Source organism: Malaclemys terrapin, chromosome 1 (assembly GCF_027887155.1).
Source record: "Malaclemys terrapin pileata isolate rMalTer1 chromosome 1, rMalTer1.hap1, whole genome shotgun sequence".
Lineage (NCBI taxonomy): Eukaryota > Metazoa > Chordata > Testudines > Emydidae > Malaclemys > Malaclemys terrapin.
The window spans coordinates 23,073,029-23,086,849 of NC_071505.1; the positions used below are offsets into that span (position 1 = coordinate 23,073,029).

The window sequence follows — 13,821 nt, forward strand, 5'->3', positions numbered from 1 at the left end:
CTGCAAGAATACTGTGGGAGACCATATCAAAAGCTTTGCTAAAGTCAAGGAACAACACATCCACTGCTTTCCCCTCATCCACAGAGCCAGTGATCTGATCGTAGAAGGCAATTAGGTTAGTCAGGCACGACTTCCCCTTGGTGAATCCATGCTGACAGTTCCTGATCACTTTCCTCTCCTCTAAGTGTTTCATAATTGATTCCTTGAGGACCTGCTCCATGATTTTTCCAGGGACTGAGGTGAGGCTGACTGGCCTGTAGTTCCCTGGATCCTCCTTCTTCCCTTTTTTAAAGATGGCCACTACATTATCCTTTTTCCAGTTCTCCACAGTAAGGATTCTTTAAAATACAGCCAGCTCTCCTGGACCCCTTTGCCCTTCATGTTATTCTCCCAGGGGATCCTACCCATCTGTTCCCTGGGGGACTCAAAGTCTGCTTTTCTGAAGTCCAGGGTCAGTATTCTGCTGCTCTCCTTTCTTCCTTGTGTCAGGATCCTGAATTCGACCATCTTATGGTCACTGCCTCCCAGGTTCCCATCAACTTTTGCTTCCCCTACTAATTCTTCCCTGTTTGTGAGCAGCAGGTCAAGAAAAGCTCTGCCCCTAGTTGGTTCCTCCAGCACTTGCACCAGGAAATTGTCCCCTACACTTTCCAAAATCTTCCTGGATTGTCTGTATTGCTCTCCCAGCAGATATCAGGGTGATTAAAGTCTCCCATGAGAACCAGGGCCTGCGATCTAGCAACTTCTGTTAGTTGCCGGAAGAAAGCCTCATCCACCTCATCCCCCTGGTCTGGTAGTCTATAGCAGACTCCAACCACAACATCACCCTTGTTGCTCACACTTTTCAACTTTATCCAGAGACTCTCAGGTTTTTCTGCAAGTTTGACCAAGTGTATTTAATTTTATAATCTGTGGGATCAAGTTCAGTCATGTCTATGAGTTTGCCATCATGATTGGTAGCTGCATCTAAAACAGACATAGACTCATCAAAATATAGGGCTGGAAGAGCTCATCAAGTCCTGAGTGGAAGCAGAAGCAATACCTATACCTAGACCATCCCTGACAGGTGTTTGTCCAGCCTATTCTTAAAAACCTCCAGTGATGGCGATTCTACAACCTCCCTTAGAAACCCATTTCAGAACTCACCTATCCTTATAGTTAAAAAGTTTTTCCTAATATATAACCTAAAACTCCCTTGCTACAAGTTAAGCCTGTTGCTTCCTAAGAACATAAGAACAGCCATAGTAGTCCAGACCAATGGTCCAGCTAGCGTATCCTGTCTTCTCTCAGTGGCCAATGCCAGATTCTTCAAAGGGAATGAACAAAACAAATTTTGAGTGATCCATCCCCTGTCGCCAAGTTCCAGCTTTTGGCAGTTTAGGGACCCCCAGAGCATAGGGTTGTGTCCCTGACCATCTTGGCTAATAGCCATTGGTGGACTTACCCTCTAGAAACTTATCTATTTTTCCCCCCCACTCAGTTATATCTTTGGCCTTCACAACATCCCCTGGCAATGAGTTTCACAGGTTGACTGTGTTGTATGAAGAAGTACTTACTTTTGTTTGCCTTAAATCTGCTGTCTATTAATTTAATTGGGTGAACCCTGGTTCGTGTGTTATGTGAAAGGGTAAATAACACTTCCCCATTCACTTTCTCCATACCATTCATGATTGTTTAGGCCCCTTAATTGTCTCTTTTTTTAAGCTGAACACTCCCAGTCTTTTAATCTTTCAACATATGGAAGTTGTTCCATACTTGTAATCATGTTTGTTGCCATTCTCTGTACCTTTTCCAATTCTAATATATTTGTTGAGATGGGGTGACCAGAACTACATAGAGTATTTGAGTATGGGCATACCATCAGTTTATGTAGTGATTGACATTTTCAATCTTATTATCTATTCCTTTCCTAATGGTTCTTAACGTTCTGTAAGCTTTTTGACTCCCATTGCACATTGAGTGGATGTTTTCAGAGAACTTTCCACAATGATTCCATTACTATGCACTTATCAACATTAATGTTCATCTGCCATTTTGTTGCCTAGTCCCCCAGGGCAGTGAGATCCCTCTGCAATTCTTCAGTCATCTTTGGACTTAACTATATTGAGTAATTTTGTATTGTCTTCAAATTTTGCCACGTCATTGTTCACCCCCTTTTGCAGATCATTTATCAACAGCACAGATCCCAGTACAGATGCCTGGGGGACCCCCCTATTTACCTCTCTCCATTGTGAAAACAAACCATTCTTGTCCTATCTTCAGTGGACATGGAGAATAATAGAACACCGTTCTCTTGATAACACCTCTTTAACATTATTTGAAGACTGCTATCAGATCCCCCATTGGTCTTCTTTTCTCAAGACTAAAGATGTCCAGTTTTTTAACCTTTCCTCATAGGTCAGGTTTTCTAAATCTTTTATCATTTTTGTAGCTCTTCTCTGGACTCTCTCCAATTTGTTCACTACTTTCCTAAAGTGTGATGCCCTTAACTGGACACACACTCCAGCCTGACGAGTGCTGAGTACAATTGCCTCCCATGTCTTACGACACTCCTGTTAATATACCCCAGATCATTAACTTTTTTTGCAACTGCATCACACTTTTTATTCACGTTCAATTTGTGATCCGCTAGAACCCCCAGATCTGTTTCAGGAGTACTACCACCTAGTCAGTTATTCCCCATTTTGTAGCCGGGTATTTGATTTTTCCTTCCCAAGCGTAGTACTTTGCATTTGACTTTGCATTTTGTGTTTATTTTGCATACATTATGAAAGAGATCATTACTGGAAGTATTTAATTGCTGCCTATATTTCCTAGCTAATAAAGCCGTGGGATTCCTTGAAATTAAATGGAACTGAAACACAGTATATGCCTCAAGCCAGGAAAAAAAGACCAGACATGGCTGCTAATACATGGATCCTTTATGACATAGTTGTCTGACTTAGCCTGTGGTGAGGACCAAATTAATTTTTTAATTATGATCTGTGGGATGGATTTAGGAACCCAGTACCATCTAGTCTCCTTCATGCACAGTAGCTCTTCCACTTGTTACAATGGAAGATTGGCAGAATGTGCATGGTAACTTAAAAACATAGTAACGTATAGGACTCCGTCCTGCAAGCTGTTGTGCTTGGCTTTAGTGGAGATCCACATTGGCACAGGTGTGCCTTCCCATGTTGAGCAATTTGCGAGATCGGGTCCTTAGCAAGTAACTGTTACATTCAGCATCTAACTGGGAGGAACAATTTTAGGGGCACAACTATTTATGCCCTTTGTTTATTTGGCCATTTCTGCATACATTTACCTGCTTTGCACAAACATTTGCAATAGTATCACATGTTAGGCACACAGCCTGTACCTACCAAGATATATGGTGCAATTCACATCTTTGTAGACCTATCATTTCAGGCTGCCAACAGGCTCAGGAAAATGTTCTGTTGGTTTATGCCTCTTCATGTTAGGGATGTTTACTCAACCAAAATAGCTATAAACTTACCTGGTTAATTTTTTTAAAGGGAAGTTGCATTGTACAGAAAGTTAACCTGTCATGGAAGCCAGAAAATGATCTCAGGTGGGTTGGATATGGTCAGTTGTACGTCTCTACTTCTCCACAAAAACAGAGGCTACTTCTCATCCAAAGTTCTTTTCTCAAGTTCTCATCCCTCAGGTTAAGTACCCTTAGCTCTTACAGATGGTGCCAATGGTGCTTTCCTTTTCTTTCTAAAGTAAGCTCAATGTATAATTTTGCTAAACCTTATTACAGCCTTTTAAAGAACATATTCCCATTTTTGTATTTCTCCTCTTACGATGTTGCTCCTGATTTTTATATCAGAAGATTTAAATGTAATCCATTTCTGTTAAATGAGTCTCCATGATTAAACTCTCAGGGCCCAGTACTGCTCTTACTCATGTCACTGAGTGTTTTCCCTTTGACCTCAGTGGGAGCAAGATCAGGCTACTAACAGCCTGCTTGCCAACGTTTTAAAGATATAGTAGGCACCAATGGGGAGAAAATTGGTGCACGCCTTTAAAGAATATTGAAATGAATTAGAGTAGCAGAACATTTTAGAGTGATAGAGAGGGGAAAATGTCAAGTGTTTTGCTTAAATAAAAATTCCTTCCAATAGGAGTATTTGTCATGCATATGAAATCAAATATAGTACAGTTTCACCCTTCTAAAATGTAAACGTAATTGTTCTATCATAGTCACAAAATAGCATCATATGTCAATTAACGCTGGGAACGCAATGATTTTTTTATAGGGAAATACTGTGGCTTGTACATATTCTTTTTGTGATTTCTCTGACTGGTCTTTAGATCAGATCTTTAAAACAAACATGTTTTCCATGCTACAGTATATAACGATGTGCAGAGTACAATTTTGGTATGTTGCACTTGTGCTTGGAGGCTGGCAGTTCTTTTCCTGAACTACAGGGTTCAAGTATTAAGGCTGATCTTAAGTTCAGTTATTGAATCTGTTCATAAGAAGTAGAAGGTTATGGATATCGTATATAGTTACACTTTCATTTAAAATTTACATTTTTACAAAAGTATCAGGTGACTCTTTTCATGTAGTGTTGTAAGGATTTGTGGTGCATTTTTTTGACACAAGGTGAAATAAATGGCTGTTTTGAGGAGGTGGATATAAACGAAGACTGCATTTTTAGGGTCAGGAATTCACGTACACTACTAAATGTAGTTACGTCAGAGCCGTTTCCATAAGGTGACTGAGTCTAGCTTATGTCAGCAGGCAGACTACATCTGTTGTTCTATAGCTGGCATTTTCTCAGGCTGCCAGAAAGCATCTGCATCAGTGGGTATGTTCCATGCATTAGAGAGAGCCGGGAGAGCAAGAGCTGCAGGACCTTTACTCTTTACAGCCAATCAGAAAGGATGGTTAATTCCTATCACTAGCAGAGCGTTTCTCTGCAGCTTTCCTCCAGCCCTCACTTCTCTGTATTCTTGTAATAAACTAGCAGGAGTAGGCATGATCTAGTCCTATACATAAAGCCTGTGGTTAGAAACAAGGTTTGGTAGTGCTGAAGTAATGGACTGAGTAGCTCAGCTTGGACAGCTGCAGAGCAGAGACCTGCATGGAACTCCTGACCATCCGGGAAACCAGCACATAGGTACTTTGCGTGTCTTGAGGGGATGTTTATTGTAGAAGTCAGTTGCTTTTGATTTTAACTAAAGCTTGCAATTTATTTATAAGCTTTTGTGGAATTGGAACAAAAATGTTTTGAAGTTGGTGAAAAACAGTGGGGGTAAAAAGACTATTGACTTGCTATTGACAGGGAAGTAGGAATAATTGTAAGGAGAAAAGTATTTTGTTTTTATAACCATTGGCTATTTCCATTGGCATTCGATGTGATGGGGATAATCAGGCTGGGGAGGATATTTGCTCATGGTTGCAGGACAGGCTTTCTGTATACAGAGTCCAAGTACTTTTGTGAAAGGGTTCAGCTACAACTGTCTTTTGTTTTGCATGCTTTGAGGTTGAATGTGTGATGCAACAAGTTAGAAATCAATCCAACTGTGATGTTTCATCTTGGGGAATATGTCTGTGAATGGCATGTCAAGGGTTTTCTATATTATCCCTCCTCCGTCATGTTAAACAGTATGAAATGTAGCTATTTATAGATTTTTGCCTATAGTTACAAAATGTGGTCCATCAGTTAACTCATTGAGATGGAGGGGAAATATTTCTGGAAATGTTTATTACATAAATTAGATTTGATTTCTGTATCTGTTTTTAATAATGGAATATGATGCATTCAATAACCAGCTGAGCAGTGCTTCAATGTCTAAGCTGGTTTGCTCTAAAGTAATGGTGAAATTGGAGAGAGAGTATGTTCAACCTGATTCCCATCATCTATATGCAAGTTTGTACAATTTTTTGAGATGCTACCATCCTACCATTGATTTGATTTCAGTGGTGGAAATGAAATAAGCACACTTGATTGCTATTATATATTTTCCACATGCAAGGATCATTTATAGTGAACATGGTATTGATTATTTATTATTTTTGTGAGCATTCAGGACATTTGAGAGTGTTTTAGTTACACTGTATTCTGACTGCCTTTGGAGTTAGAGCTTTTCACATGTCATATAGGGACAGTTTGGAGAAGGGAATTATCTTTTAATAAGCTGATGGGCAATGGCTAAGGAATCATGCAGAGCATAATACATGTTATCTGCCTGTGCAGTAAAATACTTTGACATCTCTGTCTGTGGTTCATTTTGTTTCATAGATGTCTGTTTTTTTAACTTTGTGGATTTTACTACTCAGTTGTCATTAAGTATTTTCATTCTTGAAAATAATTGTTGATCAATGAGAAATTATATTATTATGCTGAGTGCATTTCTGTAGCTAAAAACTGTCTTTGTCCTGGCAGTAGCATAAAGGAAAGTGACCTGTACAGTAGCAGAGCTTGCAAGTGACTGATTCTGTTGCAAGCAAGGCGATGATTTAATTTTTTTTTTTAAATCTGTGACTGGTTTTGTTTGGTCTTTTATTCAGTGGCCTCTTGTCGCTTTTACAGGAGGCATCGTTGATAAGGACCTTCGGCACTACCTCAATTTACGGTTCCAGAAAGGTTCGGTGGACCACGAGCTCCAACAGATCATACGAGACAATCTCTACCTCCGCACAGTGCCATGTGAGTATGGGGAAGATCATATGCTCTTTTTCTGGAGGAGGTGACCAGTTACCAGAATGAATGTAGATGCAAGTTAAAAATCACAAAAGCATCAAATATTAAGGGGTGAGGGGATTTTTTTGGATAGAGCAGCTTCTTTCTGATTCGTGGCTTGGTGTGGACCGAATTATTGTTTAGAGATTACTCAAAATAATTCAGAAGCAATTTCTAGTGTTGCTAGTTGTGTTTGAGGCTGCAGCTATGGCAAAGAGGGTATTTCCAAGTACAGTGGCTTCTTCTGTAGTTGGTCTGGTTCTAAAAAATTAAAATAAAAAATGATTTGACCACTTTGCAGGACAGTTAAGCTGGTGTCTGATAGTTGGAATTTTATCTGCACCATATAGAATTCATATGGGTTTTATCATTTATGTCTTATATTGGAAGAGATGGAAATATAATAAGAGGAGGAAGAAGGAAATATACAAATTAAGAGACAACATAGTTTAGTTGCAGCAGGTATGGTCTCAAGTGTTTAACATGTCTAGCGGCTGCATGAAGTTTTTGGTGGAATACAAGTCAACTATATTTAAATCTTGACAGATCTTTTTTGGTCATATTTTTAGTAGTGAACCAATTAACATATTTGTATACTAGCCATACACAGAGTAGTAATATAAGAAATGCCAGATTAGCAGCACCAAGTGTTTCAGAATAGAGTTGTTTGGTGACTGACAATATGTCTGTCAAAACTGATACCTCTGGCATAGTGTAACAGCTTGATAAATGTAATCCAAATCCCAAACTGCTGCATTTAAATCAGAAAGTGCGGAGTGTGCATGCTTGAACTTGCAGGTATGATGGGCCGAGGAAGATAGATTAAAGTAAGTGACTGTACTATTTACACGGTAAAGGGTGAATGCACTTTGAAAGCTGTGATGTTGTCAGTGTTCCTATCTGAGTTTTATCTTTCATGATATAAAAGAAAGGAGATATGAAGCACTAAAAAAAGAGGCACAATCATGTTTCTATTTTTTGAAGCTGAAAGTAAATAAATATAATATCTTACTTTCAGGTGTACAGCCTGTCCCTGGTAGGACTAAAGGATGTTTATATATTATCTAGATGATCAGAAACATTATTTTTGTGTGAGAGTTGTGATTAACTGGGTTTGCTTTAAATGCAGTGTGAAGAAGAATAGTGGATCCAAGGAGAGGTGAAAATGCAAAGATGTTTTGAGACCAGGGCCTAGCACAATATGGTATTGTTAGAAGTTATCTAGACATAGGAGTATATCGAGTGCCATTGACACAATAGGGTTGGGTATTTATAACACCCCTCTTCAATTTAGAGTATCAACCAAATTGGATGGATTGCCACTGATATTTTACTTCTGGAGATATGGATTTTAAAAGACAGTGTGCCCAGTGTGAAAACATATCAGTCCCTGCTACCTGGCATCCTATAGTTAGGTTAGATGGGGGGAGAACATCTGAGTAGCAGGAGTTTCAGTAGTCAGCCATTTCTCATGTAGTGAGTAATTTAGACTTAGAGCTATATCATGTGCTCGATCCACACATGCAAACTCCAGTGACGTCAGTGAAAGCTATGTATGTGCACTGAGGGCATGATATGACCTGAAGATTTGTCTAAATCAAGAAATTAACTAGGCCAGTAAAATACTACATTGCATACTATAGTATATACAAAGGGGTATGTTACCAAGCAGGAGCAAATGTATCAGTGAAAAAAAGATAGGTGCGGTAGGACCATGCAGAAGGATAGTACACTCACTTACAGGTTGGCTTCCAGAGTAGATAGAATTTGAATTGAATTGAAATGAACTAGAGGTAAAAGGATAAAGAAAAATCACAAGAAACTGTTATAGACCCACTTGGATAGGATAAGAAAGCTGACCAGGAAATATTTATACTGATAAGAGAGCCTGAAAAATCCAAGAACATCAATCAGAAGAGATTTCAATTACTTTGATAGTGACATGGATGACAATTCTTGAATTACTAAGTAACCAGGCATGTTCTTGGAGACAGTGTAAAACCATTTTCCTACTCCATTTGCAGGTGGTAGGAAAAAAAACAACCATGGTCTGGTAATCATGACATCTTGTTCAAAATGTTCTTAAAACTGTTGGAAAGATAGCATCTCCAAAATATGGGAATTTTAAAATGAAACAATTAAGAGAATACACAGTGAGTTTACCTTTGATTTTTGTTTAAAAGTTTACTTACACCCAAATAATAAATATTTAAAAGGACATCATCATGTACAATAGGCCCCACTTTGTCCATTTGTTTCTTAAAACTGTCAGAATTTAGGAGACTACAATATATCTTACGTGTGGGTTTATTCTGCTTCCAGTGTTCATGTGTAAGTCCAGTCAATATTAACGACATATACACCTGCACATTTAGAGGAGAATGCACTAAACTATTTTCTGTTTTTAATATACCTTATTAACTTATTTTTTAAAAATTATCAGGGGCCTGGTTTTTCAGGGAGGCTGAGCAGTGAAAGCTCTCATTGACTTAAATTTGTGCTTCAGGCAGTCAGCACTTCTGAAACTTTATTAGAAGGTAAAAGTCCTGGTTGACAATACAAAATGATTTCTTTTATAAACAGTAAAGAGACGATTTCACAGGTATATAGCAAGATTATCAAATAAACGATTCCATTGCCAGTAGATCTAAGAAAGATGATAAATGTAGCTCATGCATGTGCTTCCCACAAATCCTGCCACATAGAAGTAGCCAGGGGTGAAAGTAATAGGAAACACTTACTGGTACGGGGGCCCGGCTCCAGGACTCCAGAAAGGGCGAGCCTTGGGCGGAAGGGGCGGGGCTTGGGGTATCAGCCTCCCCCAGCCAGCCCATCCGCGCTGCCTGGCCTGCGCCGCCCAGGGCTCCGGCAGCAATTTAAATCGCCGGCCCCAGGGCAGCTGCCCCTTTTGCCCCACCCCCCCGTCTGCCGATGGGGGGGACAAAGGGACAGCAACATTAAAGTGCTGCCGCAGCAGCACTTTAAGGAAGGTCCTTTGCCACGGCAGCGCTTTAAGGAGAATTACACCCCCACTGTCATCACAGCAAAAGATCTGTAAACTGAGGGTCAAATTAAAAGACGCAGGCACACAGTTGTTGTTGGAGTGTATCGGAGCTTTGTGCACAACAAAAAACAGCGGGCCAGATTCTCAGCTGTTATAAATCAGAGTAGGCCTTCAGAAGTCAATGGAGTTTAGCAAACTTTTACCAGCTGTGAATTTGGCCCTCTGAATTATATTTTCCCTTTTGTGGGCAAAGAGACTGAAATACATAAAGATATGCAAAAATAAAGAGTGGGGGTCAAATTCCCTGCTCATAATCCAATAGGTTTTGTGGGTGTGACTAAGGTCAGAATTTGGACTCTTGGGGCTTACTTTCCTTGCATTTTTTCATGTGTTTGGCCTTGCAATGCTGTTTTCATCAAAGGGGAACTGTCCATATGACCCAATGGCCCAAATGCTGCTTTCAGTACGTGTGTCGCAGTAGTCATAGACATATGAAATAGATTTTTAGTACATTGTCGATGGAAATTACATGCACATATCAAATGGCAGAATTTGGGACTATATTTGCAAGGCTTTTGCAGTGAAGTAGCAGTTAACTAACTCTATCCCCAGAGCTGTGCTGACAGCATTAATGATGCTGATGCACAAACAAGGAAATGAAGAAAAAGGCATGTTAATTTGAAGTTGCATAAGAAAAGAGATAAAAGTAGCAAGGGACACAATCAACATGTTGATGCTTTTAAATGCTTCAGCTATTACCAACAATGGAGAGCAAAACAAAGTCTATTTAAAACAGAGTTGGCCCTTTGAGCAGCCTGAGGGACACTGCTATATCTGTCACAACAATGCAAAGGTTCTTCCCGAAGACCAACAGACAGTGAACTCCCTGCATAGATTACCCACAGCTGTACAGATGAAGCAGGGCTCTGGACAATCAGACACTCGAAGGAAAGCTGGGAACTTTATAAAAAAGGTAGTTGGAGGGGATAAGAGCCTGTAGGAGCACTGATCTCAATGTCCAGTTGTTAGTAGTTGAACTGTCCTTTTCTTGTTTGTTTTTTCATTATGGACAGTTCACCCTTAGGGCTGGTCCACACTAACCCCCCAGTTGGAACTAAGATACGCAAGTTCAGCTACGTGAATAACGTAGCTGAAGTCGAAGTATCTTAGTTCGAACTACAAGGTACTTACCGCGGGTCCACACGCGGCAGGCAGGCTCCCTCGTCGACTCCGCGTACTACTCTCGCGGAGCAGGAGTACCGGTGACGACGGCGAGCACTTCTGGGATCGATTTATCGCGTCTAGACAAGACGCGATAAATCGATCCCAGAAGATCGATTGCTTACCGCCGAACCCGGAGGTAAGTATAGACGTACCCTTAGTGTAATCGGATGGCAGAGGCTTATTGAGAGGTGAGGAGCAATGGCCACTGAGGTGTTATGCTGCACAATAGCCTCATGAATAGGTGTGTGGTGAGATATGGCTGTTACTAAACCATAGAAAAGTTATAGCAAGCATTCGCCCGCTGTAACTGTCCTGGTGCTAGCTGGGATGGAGGAGGGGCCATAGACACTCTTCTGAGGCCATAAGTGCTAGGGGCAGCATTTGTCATGCTGTATCTTGTGCTACATAGTGCTTGTAGCCACATTGCAGATGCCACGTGCACAGAGCGTGAGAGAGGAAGTGGCTGTCCATTCTTCCTTATTCTTCATGCAGAGATAGCCCTATCTGAGACCTAACTAGTCAGGATAAAGTGTTGTGGAGAACACTGGCTTAGAGGAAAGTCTTTTGGCGGTGTTGATGGTAAGCACCTAGTCAGTCCCATTGAGAACATATCGGAGGTGAGGTCTTTTGAAAACGTGGTACTGTGTATACTTTAGCATCATGGGACAATAATGCCTGATTAGACTCTGTGGGTACTAGTAAAATGCACATAATTCATAACAATAATAATACATTTATTGTTATTTATGATTTGTGATTAATAATAAGAGCATATGAAAGTGAAAGGATAGCTAATACTGGAGATAGGACTATCTCAGTCACCTACCAAAGCTAACATCTGGATGGAGGCTGGTTTTATTTTTGAGATAGGAAAGGAAGGGTGATCTAAGAATTATAATTAATAAGTAGCAGTTGATTTTCATCCCTCTGTGAAAACAACAAGGAAGAAGATTAATCTGACCAAGGGATTATGTGCATGTGCAGACATCACACTGCACGATGCTGGTAGAAATGGTAAAATATTTGGGATTTATAATCAGTATGGTCTAAAAATATACCTTCAAGAGTGTTCAAAAGAGAGTGTATAGAGGAGACCGATTTTTCTCACAAATTAGCTCAGTGTCAAAATTATCTTTGATGAGTGAAAAATGACTGCATGACTCTGTTCTAAAATAAACAAATTTAAAAGGCTAGATATTGGCAGTTAAGAGTTGCACTTACTCATCACGTGGCACTATTGTTAGGATAAAATAACCTGTTCTTAGCACCCAAAAAACAGCAAAGAAGAGTCCACATCAGTGAAAATCACAGCTACCGGCTTTAATGAATGTTTTGTTCTTGCACACAGAAGTGTTAGTTATTGCACTGACTTGACTTTGATGGCTCAGAATAAATCAAGGCAGTGCCCCTGGGGAATGTTCTTGTTATATATCTAACATGGGCACATGCCAAAGTTGAAAATTAGCATATTTATAGTTGAGTCATTGGCATCCATGTTCAATATTGATGTATCTTGAGCAAAAATAAAACAAATCATGTGAAAGTATTAGTAAGATTGAGTTTCATTATTATTTTTACTTATATTGCGGTAATGCCTAAAGTCACCACTGAGATTATGGCCCATTGGACAAGGTGCTGGACACATAGTAAGAGACAGTCACTGTCCCAGATAACTGACAATCTAAATAGATAAGACACAGTAGCTCTCAACCTTTCCAGACTCCTGTACCTTTTCAGGAGTCTGATTTGTCTTGTGTACTCCCAAATTCCACCTCACTACTGGCTTACAAAATCAGACATAAAAATACATAGGTGTGTCAGCACACTATTACTGAAAAAAAATGGCTTACTTTCTCAATTTTACGATCTAATTATAAAATAAATCAATTGGAATATTGTACTTACATTTCAGTGTATAGTATAAAAAGTCATTGTCTATATGAAATTTTAGTTTGTACTGACTTTGCTAGTGCTTTTTATGTAGCCTGTTGTAAAACTAGGCATATATCTAGATGAGTTGACGTAAACCCCTGGAAGACCTCTCTGTATCCCCAGGGGTACCTGTATACCTGGTTGAAAACCACTGAGAAGAAAGATGTGGAAGTGAAATCAAGGCACAGAGAGATGAAGTGACTTGCCCAAGTTTATACAGTCAGTGACTGAGCTGGGAACACAATGCAGATCTCCTGGCTTTACTCACTGGGCTATTCTGCCTCTCCCATTATAGGTAATATAACATCTGGTTATATTAAATGATATTGGGAAATAGAAATACCCACAATACTCGTTAAAGTTATCCAGTATAAATATGTTGATAAATCAATGTTAAAAATGATTATGTACTGGTTTTATGTATCCTTTTTATGGATTTTTCATTATAATTTTATGGATTTGTTTTCTTGGTATGCAAAGATGTATCCTAATCTTTTATTATTATATGAGGGTCTGGTCCAATGCCCGTCAGAGTACCATTGACTTTATGGGGTATTGGCTCAGGCTCAGAATGCTTTGGCACGGGAGCTTTTTGATATAGTTGGTTTGAGAAAGTGGATAATGATGAAGAGGAAATTGGAGATTTAATTTTTGAATAAATCAAGATTTTGGCTTAATTAATATTCAGGGTAAACATATGTCAAAACGGAGTCTGCAAATTGGGAAGAGGCATTGTACAGTTGATAGTCTTCAGGAGGTAAAAGAGACAGAATTTCTGTAAACCTTTCTCAGGTAACTTGTAATGAATATTTCCAGAAGCCAAGTATCAGAGGGGTAGCCGTGTTAGTCTGAATCTGTAAAAAGCAACAGAGGGTCCTGTGGCACCTTTAAGACTAACAGAAGTATTGGGAGCATAAGCTTTCGTGGGTAAGAACCTAATCTGAAGAAGTGAGGTTCTTACCCACG

At 39.6% G+C, this 13,821-nt stretch overlaps 1 protein-coding gene across 8 annotated transcripts in view; it reads left to right on the forward strand.

The window, feature by feature from the left end:
• MAGI2 (membrane associated guanylate kinase, WW and PDZ domain containing 2) overlaps positions 1-13,821 on the forward strand; it is a 1,104,792-nt gene that overhangs the window by 333,751 nt on the left and 757,220 nt on the right. For all 8 annotated transcript variants that reach the window (XM_054017487.1, XM_054017504.1, XM_054017538.1 and 5 more), the window contains exon 2: positions 6,546-6,662. In XM_054017487.1, coding sequence (XP_053873462.1) covers positions 6,546-6,662 — 117 coding nt within the window. The remainder of the gene's footprint in view (positions 1-6,545; positions 6,663-13,821) is intronic.